This window comes from Zophobas morio, unplaced genomic scaffold (genome assembly GCF_036711695.1).
Source record: "Zophobas morio isolate AGI-343-1 ecotype UQ-CSIRO unplaced genomic scaffold, CSIRO_AGI_Zmor_V1 ptg000064l, whole genome shotgun sequence".
Taxonomy (NCBI): Eukaryota; Metazoa; Arthropoda; class Insecta; order Coleoptera; family Tenebrionidae; genus Zophobas; species Zophobas morio.
The window spans coordinates 63,640-90,631 of NW_026972169.1; the positions used below are offsets into that span (position 1 = coordinate 63,640).

The window sequence follows — 26,992 nt, forward strand, 5'->3', positions numbered from 1 at the left end:
TGAGCTTATATTTCTTTATATTTTTGTGAGAATCTTTTTCCAACTCTTACCGCAAAGTTGTAGTAATACAGTAATCTAGTTTAAACGCTGCTTGGTTCTTTCTTTTATGTATTTAATAAAAAAACCAGCCACCACTAAGAGCCTCATAAATTATGTATTTTTTTTTTTTAATTTTAATTTGCCTCAACGCTTAATTTATTTAGTATATTTTTTAAAAAAGTTTCTTAAAATCTTTCATTTCCTTTTTTTTTTTTAATAACTTTTTAATATTATTATGGTCCCCCTTTCAGAATTTTATCTGAAATGCTTGGAACTGGTGAATTTATGGCTTTTGTGCTAGTTATGATGGGATCCCTCTCTCGCTTTAATTTTTTTTTGAAAATTTTTCTTAGTAATGCTCTTCAAATCCTTGATGTTCTTCAGCAAATTATTAAGATTTTTGCTTCGGTTTTTAACTTATTTCTTATTTTTTTAATTTTGAAGTAAAACTATTTTCATATTTTTTCATGATATTTGTAATGTGCCTCATTATTTATTACAATTACTGAAATGAATTAAATTGTTTCTTAACTTTTAACTTTTTAAATTAATAGTAAAACATACAAAACCTAATAAATTATATTTTTTAAAAGAAAAAAATTTTATATTTCATTTTTTTATTGATGTTAAGAGTTACTTATGGCTAATTACCTTTACATTTTTAAGCTTATGATATTAACTAATTTCAATTATAAATTCCTATTTTTTATAATTATGTTTTATTATGCTAACAAAACTTTTGTTAGGAAATGGACCATACAATATTACTACCATTTCCCATTGATTTTCGAGAATGGCTGGAATCTTTTAATCTTTTAAAAAAAAAGTTTTTTTTTTAAATTTTGTTTTTGGAAGCTTTTGGAAGTGTATAAAGTTTGGTTCTGTGTAGAATCAAAGCAAGTTTGTTTGGTTTTTTTATTTTTTTAGATGACCGCGCGCTTTGCACGTATCGCGTGAATATAAATACGATTTTTATAAAAAATATGGTGGTTGAGTTCTAATAAAACTCTTAAGGAGAGACATTTGTGTGTTTCGCTGTAAGCTTTAACTATAATTTTTTTTGAGATCAAGTTTGGTTTTATTTAACTTATAAAAGTTGGGCAACTTTTTCAGTATAAGAATTGTCTATTAAAACTAGTAAAGACTTATATATAAAAGTGCGCCTAACTCGCGGCTCCTCTCAGTTTTCACTAATGAGAGATGAGTATTTTCCTTTTTGCGGTAAAATCAAGTTTGGATTTATATAACTTATAAAGTTGGGGGGCCTATACAGTAAAATTATTAATACCCAACAAACTGATAATGATTTATAAATAAAGGTATGCCTAACTAGCTTATTTCAGTTGTTTTTATAAACAATAAAGCCAGATTTTTGAAGTTTAAGTTTTTTTTTTCTTGTGTATGCTTGCTGTGGGATGTGTGGGTTTCCCTAGTACTAATTATTCATAATCTATTTTTTTTTCTTAAGGCCACAGCAACTCGACAGTAGTCCCAATTTACTTTGGCAGCCCGATATATTTAATAAAGGTGTTCAGAATTTGGGACGTAATATGATCTTATCTTCAAGTTTACGTATACCTTAAACTTTTATATATCTTATTTAGAGTTAATAAGCCGTCCCGCTCATTTTAGTGAAACGAATAAAAGTGGACTTGAGGTAATATAGATTTTTGCTATATATTTAAATATAAAAAAATCGGAAAACTTTTTATTTTATAAAGTTATGGGTAAAAAAATGAGAAATTGTATTGGACGACTTTTAATTTAGTATGCTTGAAATTTTTATAGATTCTACTTAAGAAATTTCGTTATTATAGATTTCATTATTTGAAGTTATATTATTATGCAATTATCATAAACTTGCATATTCTTATTTTTTTTATAAAAATATATAAACTTGAAACTTTATACTTTGAACATGCTAAAATATTATTTTAAAGCCATTCTTTCTGCTTTATAGAAGTAATAATCCAAAGTAAAAAAAAAAGTTATAGTTAACTAATTTTAAGTATAATTAAATTTTTAGCTTATTTGAATATTTTTTAAGTATTTTATCTTTTTACTTGCGTATATTAAATCTTTTACTTCATTCTTTACTTGGAGGGGGTTGTCAAAATTTTTAATGTCATAGCAAGCGTGGAATTTAAAATCTTTAAATTTACGTTTAACTTTTAAATTATGTTAGCTCAAGTAAATTTAAAATAGTAGTTTGTAAAAAAAAATTTAATTTTTCGATGGTTAGATTTTTTAAATCTTTTTTTATTAAACTTTTAAATACTTTGGAAGGAGCAAAGTATCAAGCCGACGGTAATAAATAAAAAGCATGGACTTCGCGAAGGAACTACTACGGCGGCTTTCCAGGGGAGCAAATTAATTTATCACTACACCAATAAAAAAGTTGAGTCTATTGAGAAAAAGATTCTGCAACCGACAATGTTTGCATAGTTAATATTTATTATTTACCTTATTTATGGGTAGAAAATATTTTTTTTAATAAAAAATAGTGGTCCTTACATTTTTTTTTAATTATTTTTATAGTCCAAATAATTAAGTACTATTTTTTTAAGGTATTTTTTTAAAAATATTTAAAAAATCAATAATTTGATTTTTTAACTTTTTTAATTTTTATTGCTTTAGATCTAAGAAAAAGAAAAAAAGCAGGAGGAAAGCGTTGGACGAGATGGATGAAATTTTTTCTATTTTAATCTAAACCTAGCCCCTTCACCAGCCTGTACAAGTATATTCAAATTCCAGCTTAAAGTTAGAATAAAAATTTATATAAGTAAATACTGATAAGCTTTAGTTTCGTTTGAAACATCATTCGCTTGTGGGAAAAGATTCTAAAGATGACTGGATTAAATTATTGTAAGACACCGAAACTGAAGCGTCTTTTTTAAGATCGTCAGAAATTTCTGGAGGTATGTCAAAAATTTGCGGGCTCCAGTCTCTGTCATCACTTCGAGATCTTCTAAGCTGGTGAGGATTGGCATTCAAATATCCTCGTCTTTTGCCGTCCTCCTTCTTTAGTTCGAGACTTAAATCGGAAAGCGCCTTTAGACACTCCGCCACTTCCTTTCTAGTGTTGGCGCAATTTCTGTTAACAAAAAATACCGCCACTTTGTTTATATATATATACATGTATAAACCTCGCAATCGAGCCTTCCGCTGTTAGCTTCGAAACTTCCAGCTGCACTTTATCAACTTCGGTCTCCAATTCCTTTTTCAGTTTTAAATACTTATTTGCCTTATTAATGCAGGGTCTTGTAAATAATATTAATTTAAAAAAAATAGATGTAAATTTTTCTTAGATTAATTACACCCTAAGTTGGCTAAGTGGTAGTCTTCTTTCAACCTTAAGGATTCTACTTTAGCCAGACCATTCTTATAAGCCCTTTCCGCTTTTAGTTTATTTTCTTGACATTCTTCCACCTGTATGTGAGTATTCAAGTTTTAAGGATATTTGAACTTAATTAAAGAATTATAAAAAAGTGAGCAGAAGCGAAGTAACGGATTATAGATATAAGTCAGAATCAGTAATCACTTTTAAATTCAAATTATTCAGTTGCTCTTGTTTTTCTGGATCTACTTTAACTGAAGCGCCCAGACTCTTTTCGGAGTAAAGCGACTTTTCATAGGACCAACTTTCCGTCTGAGCCTAAAAAAATTGAACTAAGCTAAAAGTAAATCTTTTTAAAAGTCGTTTTTTCACCTTCAGTAGCGCATCGGAAGCTTTTTTGTATTGCTGGGCTAAAAGTCCCACCTCACTAGAAACTTTACTTATTTTATAGGGGTAAAAATAAATTACAGGCAATAAAAGTTTACGGAGTAGAAGCATAATTACTCTCTTTCTTTAACCGTTAAATAATAGGGATCTGCTTTTTTTAAGGTTGCTCTCATCCCATCTCTACTAAGAGTTGCTTTAAGCTTTTTGATTCCCTCTTGAATAAGTTGGCGATGGCGTCCTCTTAATGATTCTAACATTGATTCAATGTCATTAACCCGGTCAGAAGCAGCATTTAACTTTTCTAAGTACACTCTTATCTATATTTCATAAAAAAATATTAGTATGTAAAAAAGGTCATCTTAAAGTACAACTAGTTTTTCTTGAAAGTTGTAAATAATATTTTTTAAGGGGTATGTACTAGCAAATACCCTTGGATCTAGGTTTTTCTCTGGCATTGCACTTGTTTCTTGAAAATTCTCCACCTATTTTGAATCATACGGAAAAGTCTTAAAAACCCAACTGTCCTTAATAAGTTAAAAATAATATTTAAATAAGTTTACTGGACGTTCAGGAAAGAACTCAATACAGCTTTTAGTATCCAAAGACGGTCTCTTAAAAAAGTGATAATCAAAAAAACCAGTTGCTTTCTTTATTCTCCATACCTTAGATATATACTTACTCTGGAAAGAGTGAAATCCCGAGATTTATATATATTAGAAAGAACAAGAGATTTACTGTCCATTTAGCCCCCCAGAGATGGTTTAAAAGATAAATTCTACGTTTTAGAAATAGATAAGGGTATGTATAAATTTTCTCTACACATTACTTTTACACTTCTCCTGCCCGTATTTCGAGATAACATATAAAGCTTGGCAGCATACACGACAACCAGCTGACGGCGAAGACGAGTAAACAACTTATCCCGTCACCTTATCAATGTTAAAGGTAACTTATACGGTCCTGTAGGTTAACACCGGAAACCCTTTTTGTCTTTAATCGTTTCTGATATATGAAGGAAATGCGTTTTTAACTTATTAGGAAAATTCGAATTAAAGCTGATGCACACAACGATGTATTGTCTTATCCATTTCAATTGTGGTAAATACCAATTCACTATAATTTCTGTCTTTAGTTACATAGTTTATGCAGATATATAAATGTACTTTAATTAGCATGTGCTTGGCAATATTATGTGTCCCCTCTCAATACCCATTATCGATTTGTTTTACGATATAATTATAGTAGAAGAACCCAAAATTACAAAAGCGTTGGGTATTGGTTTCTTTACCGCGTAACTGAAATTGAATTGGACTTAATAAAATTGCGTTCTTCTATACCAAAATTATAAACTTCGTTGGACGGTTGTCGGGAAAAATGTATTTAACTGTTGTGCTTAGTGACTTTTCCGCAATTATCAATAAAAACGCAGAAAAAAAGTCAATATTCAAGACTATGAGGTTCGGTTTGCACTTAGAACTTAAAATGTCGTATTATCACTATTTTGCAAGCTTCTATAATCTCTTTTTACAGCAAAATATTATTCTGGAGACAGATAACAAAAGTTACAACAAACAATAAAGATAAAAATTTCTTTTTAATCAAGCAGTAACGCAGAGCCACTCTACACTCTAGTTAATCTCCTCGTGTTTAGTATATAAAAGTAATTTAAAAACCCCTCTTCAGAGGTAAGTAGGTGAACATGAGGGTTTATCTACCTTTCTTTGAGCAAAAATGAGCTAAACGATTCTTTTATGATACTAGTTAAACCTTCTGTCTGAGCAAATATAATATTGAAAAATCTTCTCTATAAAAATGCTATTCTTAATGACATAGATGCAAGTTTATAACAAGTCAACATAATTGGGGAAAAGAAATTTTTTTTAATTTTTATTGTCATAATTAAAATTTTTGATCGCATGGAGTATTTTAACCCAAAGTAATGTTATTATTACCCTTTTTTATTAAAAAACCAAATTTTTAATGTATAATGCAGATGCGCTTACACGCTAAATAACTTTTTCCAAGCTTTACTGCCTTTTGAGAAATTACTTTTAAAAATCAAGTGGCGAAAAACTTTTGCATTGTAACAAGGTCTGAAACTTTGACCTTTTCTCTTAATACAGAAGAGTAACAAGAAGCTAAAACTTGGCTAAGTAGTACTGACAGCTTCTAAACAAGGCATAGCCTGAACGCTCAATAGAAGGCGCCCAAAAAAAATAGGGAAATGAATTTGGGTTTAAGGGCACATTCTTTTCTACATAAAAGCTAATAAATCTAATTGGCTAAAAGCTACACCAACTAAAAAGTTTTTTTTTAGGCGAGTAATATATATAGTTGGCTTCTTCATTTTAGTAATTATGAACTGATATAAGGAGAGGGAAAAGCTATAACTTGTAATTTAAACAACGTATCAAAAAATGGACTAATACTCGAAATGGTCAATAGAATATCAACAATTAAGCTCACTAAAAAAAAAAATAAGTATAGTTATTAATATGAAATTTATATTTGGTAGTTAGTCTCCTGATTTACGAATGCGCACTACTATCTTTATTTATCTTGTACTTTTTCCAACCACTGCAAGGTGGTGAGGAATCCCAAGCATGATTTTTTCTGCAGCACTCAATAAGTTCATATATATACTGGCCGCAAGCAGACTCTCTAAAATTATGAGCTATAAAAAAAAAACATCAAATCCCTTACAGGGTCTATTAAGCAACTTTATTAATAGAAGTATACATAAATAAATAAAAAAAATAAAAATCAAGTAAAATTTCTTACTATTATATTCAATTATATTCTAATTCTATTATAAACTCAATGGGCATATACCAGAAAGACATTTTTGAAGTTCACAAGCTTCGGTTTGACAAGCAGGTTGACTAAATGCCATGCCCTATGGAAAGAAAAGATATAATAAAATTAGTAATTTAAATTGCGCGAAGTGAATTTTTAGCTGTTGACAAGGCTCACCATAACTTTACCTACGAAAAAGTCCAAACTTAAGAGTGTAGCGTTATAATGCCGGTGTACCTCTGATTGGTTTAAAAGGCTTTCTATACTAACTCAACACTGGGATTTTCATCACGATAAAAGTGAGTGGTTGCTTTAAAGAGCTGGTTTCCAGCTGGTCCCCTTTGCTTATAGAATAATTTATAATCTTAACTTTCTCATTTTAATATTAGTATCTTAATAAAAAATACAATATAATTTACGGGGTGGTGGCCTCTACCTAGGGTGCGCTGGACTCCTAATCTGTTAAACTTCCCACTCACTGAGGAGGGAGCGACATTTTTTAAGGAACAAAATCTTTTATTAAGCCTAACAGCCTCCAGCACGTAAATAAAAATTTCGTTATAGCGTCGTAAGGTTTCTTTAAAGAAAAGTATATTTAATTAGTCCGTTATTATCCTCTCTCTGCTTAAATTGAATTTATATAACATTGAAATCAAACTTATATATGTTTATAACTTAAGTTTAGTATTTCGTGAATGAATTTTCAATAAAAAAAATTTTTTTTAAAGCTTGTTTAATATATAACTTAAATAATTGTAATTTAAACACATCTAAAAGTTAAGTTAAGCCATATACTTATGAGAACAAACTTACCAGCAAGTCTTGAACTTTTTACATATGCAATTTTAACTTTCGTGCTACGTCCTTCTACTGTATAATTTCTAACCGTCCGAAGCCAAAGTAAAATGCTATTTTGAAAGGTGCGAGGACAAAAATTTGCTTATTTCAAGAATGTTCCCTTGGTTTATTTCTGCTTTGTCCCAGTCTTTATTAAGTCCACTAGCTTCTGGGTTTTGCTGTAATTTAAAAATTAAACAGCTATCTTATTCCTAAACTATTTAATATCACAACTCTCTTTTTTAATTACCAGTTATAACTGTAGGTCGGTGGATATATATTTTAATAAAGATGTAAAAGTTTTATAGTTATGAGCGGCCCCAGTATTTCTGGAAGGTTGCAGACCCAATCACAAAATTGAAGCTTTTAGTTCTGCGATAAGGATTTTGATAAAGGGTGCTTGTGGCTTTGCCGGGTTCCGGAGCGTTCTCTGATGGTGGGAGATTAACAACTACAGACGGGAAGGCTCCACTGTTGTAAAGAGGGTGATTCTCACTTCTGCAGAGATGTAATATTTGAGGAGTCTTATTATGGGCATAATATGCTTAATAGTTCAAGTAGGCCTCCACTTTTCTTAAAAATGAGTCGCAGCAGTAAGTATTAGGTGCTTACCGTCTAGCTCTTTGATAGCTTCCATATCGAATACCTTGGCGGTTGTAAGTTTTACCTTCAACAAAATTGAGATTCTTCTTAGGCAATAACTCATTTAGTTCATCTAGAGAGGAAAAGGTACTAAGCGACAGCGATCACACATCTAGGTAAAACGCTATTTGACGTTAATTAGAGTGAATTGTATAGCTCAAATTTTTAATAATTTTAAAATAAGGAAAAGGACTATAGATCGTTTAAAACTTTGTGGAGAAGTGGTGAACCCGAAAGCTCGTTGTTTGCAGAAACGCGCGAGATTAACCAGAATAATTGGGTGTACCAAGACAAGCGTAAAGTGAATCGGACATTGATAATATTAACGATACTTTGTGTAATAAATTTCCCCCGCATGTACATTCTAAAGTTCTATTTTTAATTGAGCATTGAAAAATTAAAATTTTTTATTAAATATCTTTAACATTATTTTCTAACTATAAATTTCTTATTGTAGAAACAACTTCATTTAGGAAGTCTCGGTTTCCGCTAACTATTACACCCAATTTGGAACAAATTAACTTTTTTCTCTAAAACTTAAATACGGATATAATAGTTAAGGATTGTAGTTACGCAAATTTACGGTTTATTAAGGAGGCAACCAACGCCAACTTTTTATTGAAGTCGAAAAAGCATTTTATACTATTTCTATAATAACAATCAAGAAACATGTGATCTTTTTTTTAAATTGAATGCACGTACTTTCTCGAAAAGCTAGCTTGCAACTACTTAAAACCTACGATAACGCAACATTGCATAACTCTCCCGGTTTGGGCAAAATACAATATTAACCGAAAATAAACACTTAGTAACAAAAACTTTAATGAATGAATATTTGCTTTATTATAAGAACACAATTCAAAGCAAAGATAAAAAATAGTGTGTATTAAAGAAAGTCACTCCAACAAGATCATCAATACCAGCCCGTCGGTGCACTACCTCCCCAGCAGAGACCATTCTCACGCCCCTCATGCGCCAGAAGTATATAAAAAAACGAGCATACTAGTGTGTGAACCCCAGCCGAAAAGCAGACACACTTACAGATTTTAAAACGGAATCCTGATGAGCAGCGAAATAGCTAGTATCTTTTTCCGATTTTAATGCGGACTGAACTTTTTCCTTATGCCTCTCTATAAGGTACAGCACCCCCTGCTTAGCCCTCTCAACAGCTAACCGCTCCCCTCGAATGCGTGCTGTTCTTGTGGTGGGTGGAATTTCAATTTCAACCATTCCAGAGCACAACTCCTAAATTCCAGGTAACTCCAAGAGAGCAACACCAAATCATAAAAGGCTACTCGAGCTAACCTTAATATTTTTTAAATGAACGTACTTCGAACCCACTACAGCCCCAACGGCATCTCCCAAGTCCACTTCTTCAAGAGCTTCACCAGCCTTCAGAGCGGGTTGGGGGGGCGGAGACAATAAAATGGCGTTGATCTCGTCCTTTACTTTCGTTACTTCGTTCTGAATAAGGAAAATATGAATAGCACAGGAGCCTCGAGCAAGTAATGGAATAATACTAAAGGCCCAATTATCTTAATGGTCCCCAAGTTCTTGTTAATCTCGATACTGGATCTTCGGTACTGCTGGCACAACTTTTTAAACTGCAAAGCATCCGCATAGAGAAGCAGGCGGATTTGTTCCAAACTCACAGAAAGATGCTCCTCGCAGCAAAACTCTTTGAGTGCTCTCATGATCTTCTCATTAGCTTGGAAGACTTCCCTGTAGGTGCCGCTTATCACGAGTTTCTTCATAACGTCTGCCCTTTCACCCTCGACCACCAGTTTAGCCCCCGTTTGGATTTCGATGTTTTTTAAAAGGGCGCCCTGGCCAGCCAGCAAGATCCCCGTGCGATGCCTGTCCATTGGTAGACAAACTGACCGTGATGGATTCACAAAAGCAAGAGTGAGCGTAGCAAAGGCAAAGCTTTACATTAAGCGTACCCACACTTTCGGCAGGCGGGGGATTAAGAGCCAATTGGACTTCCTGTTTAGCAATAGAGACTTTGTCCTACCAGTAAAAAAAACAGTACCAAAAAATATTAGTAGTAGTAAAAAATGGGGGCTTACCTCCTCGCCGCGCACAATAAGGCTACAACTCTCCTTGTTGAAAGTGATTTGAGCCCCAGAAATCAATCGAATGCGGTTAAGATTTTCGTAGTTAGGGCCAAAAACAGCTTTCCGTTTATCACCAAGAGGGATCTCAAGAGTCTGGATTTTGGCCACTCGAGCTTCCAAATCAGCCTGCAAATCTTTGATTTCACGTACCCTCCGGCTAACGAGGTCAATGTCCCCCTGAATGACTGTTGAAATCTACTTTACTAATAATAAGAAACCAGAAGCGCTAAATATACTCAAAGTTGAGTTATTTCTATCAACGGTGACACGAGGAATTGAGCCGGTCAATAGAGATCTCTTCTTAGCTTCGTTGATAACGTCAACAAGCAATACGGGGTTAAAAGCAACGACCTCCACGCTCTTGCGAGAACTCTTTTTTTTCACTTCTGTCCAACCCTCTTTTGAAGAGTCTTCTTCCTCGTTTAATTTCTCGAGTAAATTAGAAATTAAAAGTCATGCCAAGCTTGTAAATACAAAAAATATATATAATAAACTTTCTCAGAGGAAAATTCAGTTGGTACGTTAAGTTGCAGACTGGAAGAAGTCTTATTTTTTTCCGCAAGTTCAACTTTTTATATAAGTATACAAAATTTAGTAGTAGAAATATTCATGAAGTAAAAACATACTAGACTTTACACCCATCACTTAAATTACAATAAATAGAGCCTTTATAAACTCAAAGCTTTTTTCTTTGCTTTACCGTGAGAAGCTTGTGACTTTAATTTTTCGTGCTGGTTTTTATTAAGTTTTCTCTCGGACTTGCCAGAATCTTGTGCGTTATTTTCTGGCTTTATTTCTTTTACTTTAACCGACTCATTTACGGCTGCCGTAGTACTTAGAGAAGGTTTACATTTAACCTAAATAGAAGTTATTGACTAAAAAATAATAAAAATAGTAGCCTCCAAATTCTTTAAACCAAAATTTGAAAGTTTAAAGTATATAATAATATTAAGTATAACCAAGTGGAAATAGGAAAGATGTCGAATATCTGATGAATATAATTATAATATACTAGTAAAACTTAACCTCAGTGTTAGTAGTTTTAAGCGATGTTGCGGATTTTTTTTTGCTAATAATGGCCGAAGTTTCAAGTTGCGAGGTAGGTACCTCTTTTATAGGTTTCCTCTTCTTCTTCGTGATAATGCTACGTTTTTTATTTAAAATTTTCGACTTTTTGTTTTTGTTTCCACTACTGTCATAATTTTTTAAAAAAATAGCAACCGACAAAGCGCTAGCTACTCCTATAGTAATACCAACTGTATATTCATTCAAAAAGTTACCAGCGCTAAAATCCATTTAAGTAAAACCTCAATGGCGTATTACAAAATTCGCGAAATAAAAAAAAGTACAGGAGGATTTTTCTTCCGAAGCTAAACCATTAGAGCACCACTTATATTGCCAAGCAAAAAACCTTAAGTTTTCTTTTAAAAAGAAAGTGCACTACGATTGGTTTTTTTTATAAAAAGTTTTTATAAACAAAAATGGACTTGATCCCGGCGACGAATGAGAATTTACAAAAACTATTTACATGAAGCCCTAGTTGCATTTAATTGTTTTCTATTATTAATATTAAAAAGTTTTAGCTACTGTAAAGTTCAGTTATAAGGAAAAATTTTTTACTGAGAAAGATAGCGGTTACCCCCCCAACAGGTGGAAAGGCTTGATTGTAGCAATTATTTATATTATGTAATAAATTATAATTAAACTTGCTTAATTTAGATGTTTCTGGGTGTAACTATAGCACACTAATAAATTTTAAACGAATGTGCTAGCAGATGATAAGCTATGCTAGAATTTTTGCGTTACTAGAGAATTGGTTATAACAATTTTAACACACTTTAATATAATCGCAACTATTATAACTATAATGAAAATAGTAATGAACCACACGGCATAAGACGCGCCTGCATAACCCCCTTCAGCTACAATTCCTGAAGGGAGCAGTACGTATAACTACTACTTATTTAATAAATAACAAAAATTATAACCAAAATTTTGAACTTATTCTAACCTTATAATAATATTACAGTATAAGTAGTATGAATTTTACATTAATATTGCTAATATATTTTAGGAAAATGCTATTCATTTAAAGTTAAATTATTAGTAGTTAAACATTGTTTATGCTTTTCTTTATTTTAAATTATTCAAATTAAGTAAAAGTTAGTAATCATATTACAGTTAAAGAATTATGTTAATAAACTTATTTTAATTAATACATAACCCTTATTTTTCAATAAAATTTTCAGCAGTATCCTAAAAAATAACAAGCATAACACCACTTTAAGTATATAATCTGCTCTTGATGTCTTTTTTAATCATTTTTGAAAAAAACGATGAGTTCTAATGTTTAAAATAAACTTAAGAATACAGTTTAAGGCACACAATTACAAACAACTGGATTTTTAAGAAAATTTTGTTTATTTAGACATACAATTATATCACTATATAACGTTTTACTTTCCTAAGGTTTAGCGCCCTTACGAATGAAGTTTAAACGATTTATTAGTACATATCATTAAATATCCACTGTAAATGTAATTTTTTTAAGTTTGTGGTTTCTATGTTCGTTTTTCAACACTAATTTAACTTTTTAAAGAAATATAACTATTACTTGTTTATCATTTCTTATTTAAATTTATTAACATAAACAAAAAAATGTTTAGTTTTTAATAACAACCCAATCATACAGAAGTATCGAACAACTTATTTAGTGGAATAGTTGTACTTTTTCTTACAAATATTTTTGCTGTGTTAATAAACTAAAAATTGATGTTAATTATGCTATAATATATTGGTAAATTATCCAGTAAAATCATACGTAATATTTCTCTTTATTAAGGACCATATAACTTTTTTATTTACTAACTAACTTATAATTATTACAATAAGACTTTTACAACCATCGGTTCAGTGGATAACAAGTTTTCCTAATCGTGGTGCTACGTTGAAGTTATAAATTAAGCATTTTATAAAGACAGTTCACAATATTAAAAGAAGAGAAAAGAAAAAATAAATTAGCTTGCGCCCTGCTTACCTTATCATTTACAAATTTCATACAGTTGTTCTTATAAAACTTGCATGTATATTTTATATAAATAGTCATATGTAGAGTGATAGCTTCATTAAAAAGTAAAAAGTAAGATTACTTTTTTGCAGTTCTATGAGATAATTTAAAGCTAATTTTATAGGATATTAAATATGGTACAATAATGGTGACTATTTAACTTAGGAGTACAGATTTAAGATCATTATTTTTTTCTTAGAGCATCTGGCTAATGAGTTTAGTATATATGAAAACTAGCGATGTACTTTATTATTGAGTAAACAATATATTTATTTATATTATCTTGGAAAAGTATATAAAAAAAATTTTAAATTCCATTCTAGAATTAATTAAAAAGCGCTTATCTTACAATTTAAAAGTGATTTTTCTAGGCTTGCAATAGTGTCGTGCCCGAGTTTTCTTAATTTTTCTTTCTATTTTTAAAGTTGTATTAATTACTGAAAGTGACCAACACAATTTATAAATTTTAATTATATGAAGAAGAGTCCAAATGTAGCGATAATACTAGAGACCAGTCAATTTTACAGCATACGAATAACGCGTTATGCACTGTGAAACAAATACCAAAAATTTAGTCGTTAAAACTCAATTCACAGAGTGAAGTTTCCAAATTAGGTTGTTAAGAAGCAACTTATTGTTTGTAGTTTGTTATGCCCAAGTAATTTAACTTTTAGAGTGTATTAAATTGAATATTTTTTATCTTTGTTCTGATTTAAATAAAAATTAAAGGTAATGAAACATATGACTGTCCTTTTTTTTTATTTGAGAAAAATGAATACTGTATTAGGAGTACGTAAAGGAATATAAGTTATTTAATATTTTGTTCTTTTATTTGCTTTTAGCCTTTACCAGATTACTAATACTGCACTTATAGCAATAAATCATCGCTTTTTTCAAATTTCAAATTTTAAAATGCGTTAATGGAGTTTAACAAAGATGTACCTGTAATTTATCGGTCGTACTTAGATCATATTTGCTTAAAATTGGTTTGTGGGTTCGATTCACTATTGACTTTGAAGAAACCTTCTAAACAAGTAACTACTACCGTTAAAACAAGCAAACTACGTGACGCTTTGAGCTTTTGACTTGTAGTTAAATTTAATGTCCCAGCGTGTTTAGTAGCTTGAAAGGCTTCGTGTCATGCTCTTCGAGCTGCTAAGAAGTGTTAAGAGTTTCGATGTACCTATGTGGAAATAGGGCTGATTTTAACATTCAAAAATATATTAAATAACTAAAATCAAAAGTAAAAGTAAAATGAACACCCTCTCGTAATTAATTAAGTTAATTTAAATAATTATATCAAAGTATAGAAGATGTAGCAAGTTAACTAATCTTAAAAAATTCTAGTTCTAATGATATGATATGTGAAAACGTCAATAAAATTCAATACGTGAAAAAGTCCAAATTTTTAAGTGTACTTTGCATAATTTTTGTTAGCTTTTTTGCTTGCATATATTAAGAAACTAATTTTAATCTTTTAGATAAATGCTCGTGAGGTCAAAAAAGATAATCGCATCGTACACTGTTGAATGCTCGGTGCAGCTATCTATTTTATTTTCATTGGGGGTTTTTTAAGTATAGTCTTAATTAGATTACCTTTGTACCAAGTTTACAGATAAATGAATTCTTCCCCTGTGCTCTTTTAAAAAAGTTTTTTGATATGCTATTTTTTTCAAGGGGGACACGTTTTTAAGAGAACTTGACACCTTAGCTTAAAGCGTAAATGTCGATTATTGTAGAAAATTTAGTTAACACAAACTAGAAATATATATATTATATTTACAATGTTGTGCTTTTGTTTAAATAAGAGTATAAAAATACAATCGAAGATAGTTTTATATGTTAGATTTTAACATTTTTGTGGACCTTACCAGGCTGATCTTAAAACGTTTAACAATTTAATTTTTTAATTTAAAAAAAATTCCGATTGTTAAAGAAAAAAAAACTCTTATTTTTATTCCTTAGTATTTATGAAGCTAAAATACTTCTACTTAAACCCACATAGGTTCTAATGTACTGTTAAGTGCACAGAATCAAAGCAAGGGGTAACACATTAACACAGAATATAAGAGCACCTGACACATTTAAAACATAAAGCAATAACACAGAACACAAAAAGAAGAACATAAAAAGGAAAATAGGACATAAACACAAAATCAAATAGTATATAACCATAAAACACAGAAACACAAACACTCCAAATTTCACAGGTGTTTACAATGAGGGTAAGGCCAAGGGAGTGCCCATGTGATTATATAAGTTTGGTCGCGCACCGCTGTAATTTTTTTTTCTTTCTTTAGTGTGAAGGTGGGTTTGGTGCAATTGGGGAGTCTATAACAGGTTAAATACGTAAAACCATCATATCGAGCTCGAGAGTTGTCACAATCAAATTAGTTTAAAGTTTTTCTGGTACTTCGACTATCCTATATTATATTACTTTAATGTCTATAATATACTTTATAACATCTATATTATATATGTATTTAATAATTGCTCCTTTAGTAAACCAATCAAGTACCCGAGAACCAGTCAGTAAAATACAAGGGGAGAAATGATTACAAAATAATTTGACCCATTTTATTAATTGGATACCAACTAACCAAAGTAAAATTTAAAAAAAAATTATCTGCTCTAATTAAATTATTTAAACAAATATGGAAGTCTTCCGATCTTTTGAAAGTGTATTTGTAACTGTCTTTTGTATAGTACTTTCGTTAAAACTATGGCACTTCTTAAATAGTAGAGAGAGAATAGGGGAAAGTCAAAATCTTAAATAAATTGCTTCGCACAACACCTGATTGTTCATTAGTCTCCGACATGCGCGTAATCACAATTACTATATATCTGTGCTTTTTGCATTCAGACATTTCACCTTGAATCCTTTTAACCCCTACCTTTACGGTCATGGCCTTCTTAATCATTCATTATTACACTACACATTTAATTTATAACTCTAATTGGTCACTAACGCTTAAGCTTTCATTGGTCGACAAAGGGTTAAATACAAATTTAAAACCGGCCAATAAAGCATAATTTTTAAAACATGTCATATTTTATTATATACACTACATCATCTTACTAAAAAAAAAATTAAACATAACATATATATCTCTATTTGACCTCTTATATTTTATACTCTTTTATCGTATACCTTTATACAAATTTTGATAAAGGCAGGAGACCCTTAAAAGCAAAAAATTCCGTGGTAGATACTGGTTATTTTATATTTCTATAGTTATACAGTTAGATATATATAAAATACGTAATATAATAATTTATTTAGACAGAGCTTCTTGCTTTGAGTATGGGGTTATTTCAGTAAGGCCATGGGCTCTAACCTTGTACATGTTAAACATAATCTGTTTCATTAATTAGCCATAGTCTAAAATAATTCCTTCCCTTGGTGTACCGCAATAACAGGCTCCCTCTTAAGAGGCTGAGCTTGAGGGCAAGGAACTTTTGCTGCAAAAACAGCTATTATAATAGTTATTATAACCTTTTTACCCATTGAATACTACAAGTAGGCTTTGGAAAGATAAATAACTCACTTAATGTGTGTTTCTTTTAAAAATTGGAGCAAAATGCTCATCAGATCACCTTCCTCATGAAATAAACTGAAAAACAGCAAAAAAAAATTAAAGCTTTTACTCCTGCAATAGTTTAGTTTTGTGCAGTAACGCCCAAAAACCAACCTCCGGGAAAATTGCTAAAAGTACATATTCGCGGTTTTAAAAGATCGAGCTGCCAGCCATGCTTTTCCCGCTAACCTTATTTATAAATATCATTATTATTTATATTTCTAAGGTTTTTGGTGAAGAATAGTTAGTTTTTTTTTAAAAAAATAAATCATATCAAAGCATTTTAAGGTTGCCCTTAAAAAACTAACGGCACTCAATTCTTATTTACATTTCATGCGTCCTACGAGATGCTTTGTTATATTCTTTTATTCTCTCTCTACCTTTTTGAAGCATATAAAGCTTATCGACCTGTTATTAACATTGCTTATTGGTAAGAAATAATACAAAAGTTTTTATGTTAAAAGCATTCTCTATTTTATATAGCTCTTCTTGCGGTTACGAAAAGCTGTTTCAACAGGAAATTGATTAAACATTAATTTTATATTCTACTTTTTTTTAAAAAAAATCTTTTTAAGTCATTCTTTATGACTTTACAGGTTAAACAAGTCATAAACCAACAGCTACCGGGAGTGGAAGTGTACGGGTACAAGCAGCTACCATCTCAACCAATTTTAAACTTATTAAAGCAAGTTTCATGTGAAATACATCTTTTGTTTACTACTAAAAAAAATTATGATTTTATAATAGTTTTATAAATGTTTTGCAAGTTTGTGCAATTGTGGTTATCCTTGTGGGCGACAGAATAAATTATTTTAGGCCCCCACCCTCTTGGTTGTCCTCCTTGCAAAAAAATAAACTGCTTTCATGTCTATGCATTTGGACAATTGGTTAATAAAATTTGTCATCCCATAAAATTTTAAGTAAGTGGCTGTGTAGGGAATTTGATTGTTTCGCAATTACTTGCTACGGGTGCTTTTGAGATCTCTATTAAAGGTGCTTTTTTATTGTTTATAATAGTTCATATGTTAGGCATATGCTATACAGATAAAATGATATGGTCGAAGCTTGAAAAGGGTAGGCTTCCTGCTACTCCCGAAGAGCTAATCTCATTAATAAAAAGTTTTTTATAAAAAGTTAACAAAAAACACGTGGCCTTAATGTTTAATTTTAACATCTCAAAGAAAACTTTCGATAATCATTTATGTCTGTATTGAATTTTTTAAGGTAATCTTATTTAAAGAAAATTTTTCCTGCGCCGACCAACAATCTACCAATATACTAAAGTTTCTATAGTTCAGCTTAATTCTGATTAATTAAGATTTAACCACAACTAATGTAATAAAGCTCCAAAAATTTTTTATTTGCATATTTTTTTTATTAATTGTTTCGATCAAGATAAATAAAAGTCGCTATGCACGGATTGCTGAGTGACACTCAAATAAAAAGTTTTAAATGCCTTTAACTAACTTATTTCTTTGCAAGCTGATACTTTTTTTTCTTTATTTTTTTAGGTATCTTCTTTAGTCGTCGCTCTCTGTTAATCTCTCTGATCATTTTCTTACGTTCCTTAGAAAACAATTAAGATTCGAATCTTAAAACGACCAAAAAAAAACCTTATTCGCTATTCTGTCTTTGCTTATAATATTAGCAGCACCACATTCTCCATTTCCTCTCAAAGAATTTTCTTCGTCGGTGGAGAGGCTGCTATTTCCTTCTTCCGAGCAGCTGGATTTATTAATACTGTTTTCTGCTTCAGTGTTTGTAGTGCAAGCAGGAGCAATATCCTAACAAAGCTAATTATAAGCTGATTGTAAGCAGCATCTTATTTCAACCTCCTCTGCGCCAGTCAAGTCAGCCTTTAAACCAAGCACTTTGTGATACATAACATCCGTTTCTTCTCCTCTTAAAATTTTAAAAACATCTTCCTCGAAGTTATAAGCAGTGTCCAGCGTTCGAGGTATGTAGGATTTCTTAAAAACTGAAATGAAATCACATACAAAACGCACACAACATATGCAGCCCAAACACCTTCTTCATCAACTTTATCTTCCTCTTTTAAACACGTGTCCACAAAAAGTGTGCTTTGCAACTATTAAAGCAAAAATATTACTTTACAGTAAATTTGCGTAAAAGCGAAAGACTAACGCTGTCTAAATACGCGTCGATCTGCGCGTCGTTAAGAGAAATGTCAGTTATGAAATCAAAGAGCTTACGCATGGGCAATACTCCAACGTTGCGCTTCCGAAAAAAATCTACCAGCTCAGCCAAATCACGCGTTATTAAAAAATTTAAAAAAAGTAAAATAGAAACACAAAAGGACCAGTTATATTAGCGCAGTCCACCCGTAGAAATTCTAACGCACGTGGGTGGTCGTGCTCGACAGCCTGCGAAACGTCAATGAAGTACAGCATTTTATTCCAATACCTACCACAAGCGCGTGAGCTCGATATACAGCAAAGTGATAATTCTCCGTGCTTACAGTAAATTATATTCACTTAAATCACCGTGAACTAAACGGCATTCCGTATACAGCCTCCGCATATCCTGCGCGGTCAAAGAGGTGGTGAGCGGCTATGGGATTCGAGCTAAAAGTTATTATTCAATAAGACTTTAACGCACTGGTAGTACAATTCACAAGCGCGATCATCAGTAATATTGGCATCTTTTAAGCGAGGAGCAGCTCTATTCAAGAAAGAACTTGATTAATATTTAGGTCTCCCTGCGGACAACAGAACAATAACCTCCCGTCACTGCCTACTAATGACATAACTAGTACGTGCTGCCTTAATTCCACGGGCGTTGGCGACGGAATCCCTGATTTTTGCAAGCGTAAGTAGTTACGTAACTCCTTTTCTGCCCATAACTTCACCTAATAATAGTAAAAAGCAATCCAAACGACTAAAGTTAGAAAGTCAACTGTGGGCAGAAAATAAAGGAGGCACAACAAGTTTTCTAGGATTTCCTGAGGTATGACCATTTCTAAATCTAAATTCACCATCTATGTAACGATTTCTATCTTTAAAAATAAGAATGGAAGTCTTATAAATCTAATTTAAGTATAAATAAAAGCCACGAAATACTACAAAAAGGAAAGAATGGAAACCTTTACAGCGAACTCTTGTTTGTCATTTTTAGCGTAATAAACGTTAGCTTCTTTGCCAGTACTCAAACAACCGTTGATTTCAGAAAAAAGCCCTCTAGACAACAGTTTAAATAATATGAGGCGAGTGCGCCCATCTAAAACTTGCTCTGTGGTTGCTCTTAAGGACTTATCAGAATTCCTGGCGCTAAAAATAATTATAAAATCGATAAAATATAGAAAAGTAAGTAGTTGTCTCGAAAGTTATACGATTGGTTAAGAAGCTTATGTCTTGCCGCATTAATGCTACTGCTAGCTTGTAAACTTGACAGGTTAGCAAGTTGATCTAAATAAAAAAGGTCGGGTTAAATAAAAATAACGTAAGTTTTATAATTAATTTAGATATATTACGGATATTCATATATCTATAGTATTTCTGAATAGCAGAAGTAACGGGTTGGAGTTGAACTTTGGCCTTATTGCTTACTTTTTTGCTAGGAATAACGCTGAAATCTTAACCAAAATATTAATATTAAGCCAAAAAATAAAAACTATACATTTTTAAACCATCAGCTAAGTAGAAATCACTCTGAAAATCATAAACATCGTCGTCGGAAACCGAAAAATTCCTTAAAACATCGTCCATTTCATTAATGAGAGAAAATTAATCCTATTTAAGCTCAGAAGCTCCATAGCAGTCTTTATAAATTCCTATTGGTTGCTTTATAGCACATGAGTTTTCTCAAGTTTACTTTGCTATAGGGAGGCATTTTTGCTTTATTTATAGCTAAAATTATTAATTTTCTTTGCTTAAAGTATGTTTTGTAAGTTGAGTCATCAGGAAAAACAACTGGAGCATGTTCTTTTTGGCACGGATTATAACATAAAAAAAAGAGAGAGAAATAAGCCTTTTTTATTTGAAATTGACAAAGTCGGCTCGGACCTACTAGCTGAACATACTGACTGCAAAGTTAAAGAGAGTGTAGATGTAAATGATTTAAATAATTATTCAAAGAAGCGCGCACCAGCTTGGCATGATGAGGACGATGAAAACGTTACTGTTTCTCTTACTTCTCAAGATAGGTACTGAAGTCGACTGTTTATTATATCCTACTTTGGAGTAAAAAGTCATACTTTTAAGGTTGCTAAAACTAAAAAAAAATGAACTGGAAACAAAGATTAGTGGACCAGAATTTATTAAAAGACTTCGCAAACGTTTTAAAAGTTCAAACAAGAACAATAAATGGAGTAAAAATGTGGAAGAAGGTTTTATTTAATTCAATTGTTCACTCTTAATAGTACTATTAAGTTACGCTGATATTTTTTTTAATATAAAAATAAATAGCGGATGCTGCTTCTATCTTAACTTGGGCTGGTGCACTACTTGAACATAAAACCAAAAAGATTGCGGCTAATATTCTTGAAGTCAGCAGGGTAAAAGATGGTAACGTTCAAGAAAGAAGTCAAGCAGTTATTCAAGTTAACTTCATATATCCTATTTTTGCTGCTTTATAATTATATTGGTCTTTGATTTAGGCTTTGCAGTTTCATCCAAGCTCTCAGTTATTAATGACAGCTGGCCTGGATAAAACCATACGGCTGTATAACGTCGATGGAAGAGTTAACGAACTGATTCAAAAAATGCATTTTAACAACTTTCCCATATATTCCTGCGGGTTTAGGTTCTTTCCTTACTCATGGCATTATTTTTGGTTTTAATCTACTTTATAATTTTTCCTAGCTGGGATGGCTCTAAGCTTTTTTGCTCAGGTAGAAGAAAGTTTTTTTATGTCTATGATCTTGGTCAGCAGAGAGCAGTCTGCGTTCCTGGCCTGCAAGGCAGAAAAGAAAAGTCGTTAAAGTCTCTTTTTGTCTGCCCTGTCTCCAAAAATCTTGTGTTTCTGGGCGCATCAGGTAGATTTCTTTTGAATTGAAACCTGTTCCCTTGAACGCTTTGCTTTTTTAGGTAACTTGTTACTGGTTGATGCAAACTCCATGAGATTAATTCAAACTTTAAAAATGAATGGCACTGTTACATCTCTATCCTTAAGCAAGGACGGCTCTTATATGTACTCATTTGGAGGTCCGCTATTACGCGCAGAGGCCTACGGCTATGGTATTTATCGGCGTCTTGATCGTTATAGGGGACGGCGAGGTTTACGTCTGGGACCTTTCCCGTCGAGTTTGCATCCACAAATTTAGGGATGAAGGTTGTTTGAGTGGAACAGCAGTGGCAAACAGTGGAAGATTTATCGCGTGCGGCTCAAGATCGGGCATCGTCAACATCTACGACAGTGCTGCTTGCATGAAGACGGCAACTCCGAAGCCGTTGAAGTCTGTGTTGGTGCGCCTTTAAAATCTCCTCTATTTTATTTGATTCGGTTTTATAAATTTTTTGTTTTAAGAACTTAACAACCCGAACGGATATCCTTGCCTTCAACCACGACTCACAAATCCTGCTTATGGCTAGTAGAGCTCAACGGGATCACCTGAAGCTGGTAAGTCACCCAATTTTTTCTCAGCCGTTTTTTAGAATTTGATTGTTAAAAGCTGCATACGGGCTCCTTAAGCGTGTTTTCTAATTGGCCCACTGCATCAACACCTTTACGCCACGTGCATGCCTCCTGTTTTTCCCCCAACAGCGGGTACTTGGCTATAGGAAACGATCGAGGACATGCACTGTTGTACCGCCTGAGCCACTACGACGTCAGCTAGGCCGGCGCCTCCATTCATATTAGTGTACACTGAGCCACTTAGAAAAAGGGATTGTTTCTTCTCTGCCGATCGAGCTTTTAGGAAAGCACTTTTTTATTCTTTTGAAGTGCGTCGATGGTAATAAACTATATACACTCGAATATATGCACTATTCTTGGAGAAAACCCGTAGTATTGTCAATTGAAAACAGTAAACGCTCGCGTAGTTTTTCTAAGCTGGGGTACTCAGGCAGGTTGAGGCGGTTGAAACTGTGCAAAATGCAGCAGTATTATAAAAGTAACAATAGGCGGAAGGGTGTCGCATACCACGTGTGGGCACGGCACAAACCGTCATTAGTGGCCGCTCGCTCCAAGCAAAACCTTTGAGGCCCGTTATTGCCTGCAAGTCGGCTAAGGTGAGTAACATAGCCTTCATTTCTAATGATAATCAAAAGACCGTGAAGCTCCCTAAAGCCATTCACTGGCATGCGTGAGGTTCCAGTTACAAACTGCAGCAGTCTGGCCCGCATCTCGTTATCAAAGTCCTCGACCACCTGCGTTGTGACTCGTTAGTTTTAATCTTTTATAAATTGTTGTTTAGGGTTACTTACGCTCCAAAACCAAAGAACTACTTGGTGCTCGCTGCTGTAGCCGCCACGATACTCCGTATATCGCTTCCAGTCCTCAACATCGATTTCCGCAATCCCTCCGAGCAACAACTTATTAGTGCGGTGGAAATTACTGTGTCGTTTAAACGTGGAGCAACGGACTAACCTCAAGCTCTTTCTCGTCAAAAATCTGTACAAGATAGCGCGGGACTATGGAAAAGAAACCACAGTTAAAAGCGTCCATCTGTTCTTGTACTGAATTGTGAAACCTCCATTCAACAAGCAATCTGGGTAGCAGGCTATTGAGGGTAATTCTTATATCATAGAGTCGCTCACTTACTCAACGTATTTTTTTTTATTGTCTTCCGTTACTAAAATATTGGCTCCGTTTTCTACCAATTCAACTTCTTTGAGTTCTCCAAACTTCTCCTGCGTGACTGTAAATGTCAAGTCGAGCATATGCGTGACATCGTTTTCCAGAATCCATTTGAGACTGCATGAACGCGATTGGTTATCGACAATAGATCTAGTCATTACTGATGTGTTACCTATTAAAGTACTCTATGTCGACGGTTTGTATGTCCTCGAAACGCACCGGCTTGTCTATAATTTTTCGGTAAAAGGGAGTGGTAAAATAAGCTAGTTGCAATAGAACTAAGTTATTATATTTTTAAAATTGTAACTTAATAAAACTGGACCATCAATAAGTCTGCCATGAAAAACAGCCATTCCCACGACCCGCCCAATAAACTTAAAGTATTGCAAATGGTCAGGATTTATTCCTGAACCTGGGCTGATCTGCAGCGTATAAATATCGCTAGCGGCGTATTCAAAGAGGCCGTAGTACGGCGTAAACATGCAGTGAGAAAGCAAGTAGAACCACTCCCTCGAGAGGCCGCCTTTGTTAAAGAAAGGCTTTTTAGCAAGGAAGCATACTTTAGTGGGCACATGCGCACCGTAATCAAGGCCTTCTTCGCCAACAAATTTAACCCACAATCGCCTCCGGAGTTGGTCGGGAGTGTATTTGGAGATTTCCTGAAATGACGACTCAAACAAGTTGTCTCGGGAAACTTGAATTTCCAATTTGCCTTCGCGCTGTCGCAGTTTCGACCGAAAATACGCCAATTTCTTTTTGTAGTCGCGGTCATACCTGTAAGAAAGCACTGCCGGCCTAGCTCGCCCCACGAAATATAGTGCAGATACTTTGGAGCGGGAAGTGTCACGTTTTTAAACATACGCCGCGGGTCGTCCCACTGTGTTACACGCGATATATGATCCACATAATACACCCTATTGTCGTGGGTCCTTCGCTCCTAGTAATAAGAAGCAAAGTTAAGAGCAGTGATGGGCAAAGCGTCCGGAAAATTACTTCCCAGCCGGCAGGAAGTGGTTCACAGTTATTCGAAGGCTCCTTGGCAGAGTTTTCAAGGGCTCTATCCATGCATACTTGGTTCGGCTTAGGTATCAGTCGGGGGTCTCTCCACGTAGTTTTTCTGGTGTTGTGGTCCACAAAGAATACGCGCCCTTCCGGGGTGGTCCGCATGTCCCACCCTTCCGGCAGTTTATCGCACGTCCTGTTCTCGAGAAAGAAATGGACTGTTTGGTGCAGACAATAGAAATAAGCTTAACGGACGAGCTGGCAGTGTTGCTTGGCCCGGCGGGCGGAGATTTGCAGGCGCCCGCTTGTTGATGGGGATTTTCTCCAGTAGCCGTAGCGAGAGGAGGTGATGCAAGGTGATAAGACTTGCGTCGTGAGAAATTTCGGAAGTCATTCTGCTGTTCCAGCATCCCGTTGAGAAGAATGTTGTTTACGGTTTCTCTGGTTGGTCTCTGTAGGAAATGCAAAGGTACGAGCCGGCCAATAGTCGGCGTATCCTACATATTAACCACCCAGGCGACCAATCGGGTGTTGTGGTGAACGTAATAAGTTCGGTTGCTTGAATCTTTGCGTTCTTCCCTGGAAGTGTACTATAAAAAACAGCTGCCGCTCAAAGCGTGGGAAAATTTACCAGCCAGCGGGAAGAGATTCCAAAACATCTTCGCTGTGGTACGTGCTTGGGCGAGCAGGCTCCTGTTGGTAGTTTTGCGGCAAAGGAAAGCTTCCTTTGAACAATAAGTGAAATTTCAAAAAAAATTTACAAGTTTACTCAAAACCTTCCTCTATGAAAAATAACTTGACAAACAAGCTTCCAGCTACTTTGTTTTTAGAAGAACGAGATTTTAACGTATACTGTTCGGCACGAGCTTCGCAGTTGTGCTCTAAAAACAAAAGATTGAAATTTTAAGTAGAACTTAAAGTTTTTATAATAACGCGTTAAATGCATTCATACCTACTATTTGAGACAAGGGTACATCTACCGAACCAAGTAGTTCGTCTCGAGTCATCCAGTTGCGGTTGTAGATCCGAAATCGAATTATATCGCTAGAACTCACTCTGCTGTAAAAATTAGAGCCTTTAATTTTCTCTTAAAAAAATTACACCATTATTGTCTAAATAAAGGCTTTACCTCAAATTATTTATACTAAAAAATATAAAGATGCTGTAGCTAAAGTAATAGTGCTCCTTATTATATAATTGACTGGTTAGAAAAAGAATGCATGCTTACAAAAGGAACTCTTCTCCCCAGTAAGGAGAAGTACTCTTTTTTTTAGTAGAAGTTGATTTAACTTGAAGACCGTCATTGATCCAGAGTTTGCAGTAAGAGTTAACCTGACCAAATAAGCTAAAAATTTATTATAAATTTATTTTTTTTGTAAAAAATTAATTAAAAAGGGCTAACTGTGAAAAAAAACATAGTACGTTAACAAAAAAAGGTTATATTGTCAAAGCTATACTCTTTCTTAGGCAAATCACTGGCTTGTAATACCAAGACACGAAGTATCCTGTTATCATCTGCCTCTTTCATAGTGTTGTGATAGTTAACATGCTTATAACTATAAAATCAAGGACCCCTTTTTCAAATTTTTTAAGAATAAATAAGTAACAAAAAGACAAAATTTTTTATTATATTTTGACTGTTCCAATACAAACTTAGCGTTTCTTTTGAATAGTCGCCCTATTTTTTTAAAAAAAACGGTAGTGTAACTTTTCCATCAAGGGAGTCGTTACTTAAGGTTTTGGGGGGTGCTACGTTAATTCTCCTGCCATTTGACCTCCCGTGCAATATTAAAATAATTATACCAACGCCAAAAAACGAAATTAAAATCCATCGGTATATATATAACAATGATATTTTTATATATAAATTTTACATCCCATTATAGTATTGTAAAAGGTCAAATAAATCAAAGAGATAGAATAAGAGGTTAAAAGTGCAATAACGAGGTAACAAGTATTGTATATCTATATAGAGCTTGGGATAAAAAATAATTGTCTACTCTTCTAAATTTATAGTACTTCACAAGCAATAACGCGTTAATAAACTATAAACCACCAAAAGGGGCTCGTAAAAAGCCCTTTATTCCAAAGGTAAGAAATATATTTAACAACATATCATAAAAACTGACAAAAATAATTTAAAAATATTCTTATTTTAATATAAAGATAAAAAAATTTATTTGTTTAAGTAAACTATTTTTAAAGCAAACTGGATGTGTGAATTAAAAATTTAATCTTTTTCTTAACCTTTTATAGTTTATTTGAATTTTTAACGATTAATATTATTATTGACCTTTTATTGTGATAAAATGCAAAATCCATTTGAATTTCTTCTAGAAGACGGCAAACTTTTAATTCGTCAACTTTAGAACGTCTACCACATTCACTTTAGAACTTGCACTTATTTCTCAGAGTGTAAAGAACAACGCACTAA

At 33.1% G+C, this 26,992-nt stretch overlaps 5 protein-coding genes and 3 long non-coding RNA genes across 12 annotated transcripts; 3 read left to right on the forward strand and 5 right to left on the reverse strand.

The window, feature by feature from the left end:
- Positions 1–1,528: 1,528 nt before the first annotated feature.
- On the forward strand, positions 1,529–2,772 carry LOC135143580 (uncharacterized). Its single transcript, XR_010282836.1, has 4 exons — positions 1,529–1,584; positions 1,644–1,696; positions 2,326–2,483; positions 2,677–2,772. It is a non-coding gene; the product is annotated as an uncharacterized LOC135143580 (long non-coding RNA).
- On the reverse strand, positions 2,703–4,656 carry LOC135143579 (SH3 domain-binding protein 5-like). Of its 4 annotated transcripts, none has more exons than XM_064075471.1 (11): positions 4,596–4,656; positions 4,443–4,538; positions 4,324–4,374; positions 4,192–4,245; positions 3,881–4,080; positions 3,749–3,815; positions 3,581–3,694; positions 3,359–3,468; positions 3,186–3,299; positions 2,830–3,115; positions 2,703–2,768 (listed from the first exon to the last, which is right to left on the reverse strand). In XM_064075471.1, the coding sequence occupies exons 2-10, from the start codon at positions 4,503–4,505 to the stop codon at positions 2,857–2,859; spliced, it is 1,032 nt and encodes a 343-aa protein (XP_063931541.1). In that variant the 5' UTR covers positions 4,506–4,538; positions 4,596–4,656; the 3' UTR covers positions 2,703–2,768; positions 2,830–2,856. The 4 variants fall into 4 exon arrangements, with proteins under 4 accessions (XP_063931541.1, XP_063931540.1, XP_063931542.1 ...); XM_064075470.1 differs by having other exon boundaries at positions 4,590–4,638; XM_064075472.1 differs by lacking the exon at positions 4,596–4,656 and having other exon boundaries at positions 4,443–4,595.
- Positions 4,657–6,327: 1,671 nt separating this feature from the next.
- On the reverse strand, positions 6,328–6,831 carry LOC135143541 (uncharacterized). The gene is made up of 3 exons (XR_010282831.1): positions 6,748–6,831; positions 6,596–6,659; positions 6,328–6,437 (listed from the first exon to the last, which is right to left on the reverse strand). It is a non-coding gene; the product is annotated as an uncharacterized LOC135143541 (long non-coding RNA).
- A 2,047-nt stretch (positions 6,832–8,878) lies between these two features.
- On the reverse strand, positions 8,879–11,557 carry LOC135143566 (uncharacterized). 2 transcript variants are annotated; one of them, XM_064075446.1, is made up of 11 exons: positions 11,182–11,557; positions 10,856–11,012; positions 10,650–10,723; positions 10,507–10,584; positions 10,392–10,452; positions 10,108–10,340; positions 9,982–10,048; positions 9,559–9,914; positions 9,344–9,502; positions 9,080–9,283; positions 8,879–9,005 (listed from the first exon to the last, which is right to left on the reverse strand). In XM_064075446.1, the coding sequence occupies exons 1-11, from the start codon at positions 11,449–11,451 to the stop codon at positions 8,952–8,954; spliced, it is 1,713 nt and encodes a 570-aa protein (XP_063931516.1). In that variant the 5' UTR covers positions 11,452–11,557; the 3' UTR covers positions 8,879–8,951. The 2 variants fall into 2 exon arrangements, with proteins under 2 accessions (XP_063931516.1, XP_063931515.1); XM_064075445.1 differs by having other exon boundaries at positions 10,392–10,584.
- A 5,789-nt stretch (positions 11,558–17,346) lies between these two features.
- Positions 17,347–17,914, forward strand: LOC135143590 (uncharacterized). The gene is made up of 4 exons (XR_010282844.1): positions 17,347–17,485; positions 17,548–17,687; positions 17,737–17,793; positions 17,845–17,914. It is a non-coding gene; the product is annotated as an uncharacterized LOC135143590 (long non-coding RNA).
- Positions 17,915–18,178: 264 nt separating this feature from the next.
- LOC135143547 (serine/threonine-protein kinase rio1-like) lies at positions 18,179–20,525 on the reverse strand. The gene is made up of 14 exons (XM_064075423.1): positions 20,447–20,525; positions 20,291–20,392; positions 20,150–20,225; positions 19,904–20,087; positions 19,746–19,847; positions 19,542–19,669; positions 19,410–19,482; positions 19,280–19,344; positions 19,121–19,224; positions 18,946–19,052; positions 18,829–18,889; positions 18,633–18,778; positions 18,414–18,584; positions 18,179–18,366 (listed from the first exon to the last, which is right to left on the reverse strand). Exons 1-14 carry the CDS (start codon positions 20,523–20,525, stop codon positions 18,268–18,270), a joined length of 1,497 nt encoding a protein of 498 aa, XP_063931493.1. The 3' UTR covers positions 18,179–18,267.
- A 171-nt stretch (positions 20,526–20,696) lies between these two features.
- Positions 20,697–22,648, forward strand: LOC135143548 (uncharacterized). The gene is made up of 9 exons (XM_064075424.1): positions 20,697–20,962; positions 21,021–21,145; positions 21,225–21,358; positions 21,416–21,561; positions 21,621–21,793; positions 21,846–21,962; positions 22,024–22,223; positions 22,285–22,377; positions 22,430–22,648. The coding sequence occupies exons 1-9, from the start codon at positions 20,697–20,699 to the stop codon at positions 22,592–22,594; spliced, it is 1,419 nt and encodes a 472-aa protein (XP_063931494.1). The 3' UTR covers positions 22,595–22,648.
- A 94-nt stretch (positions 22,649–22,742) lies between these two features.
- On the reverse strand, positions 22,743–26,086 carry LOC135143549 (E3 ubiquitin-protein ligase NEDD4-like). Its single transcript, XM_064075425.1, has 18 exons — positions 26,016–26,086; positions 25,787–25,903; positions 25,511–25,617; positions 25,335–25,439; positions 25,190–25,283; positions 25,068–25,137; positions 24,814–25,010; positions 24,550–24,754; positions 24,384–24,493; positions 24,137–24,330; positions 23,879–24,079; positions 23,729–23,819; positions 23,521–23,673; positions 23,347–23,467; positions 23,184–23,291; positions 23,030–23,126; positions 22,900–22,972; positions 22,743–22,842 (listed from the first exon to the last, which is right to left on the reverse strand). The coding sequence occupies exons 1-18, from the start codon at positions 26,084–26,086 to the stop codon at positions 22,743–22,745; spliced, it is 2,214 nt and encodes a 737-aa protein (XP_063931495.1).
- Positions 26,087–26,992: the final 906 nt, after the last annotated feature.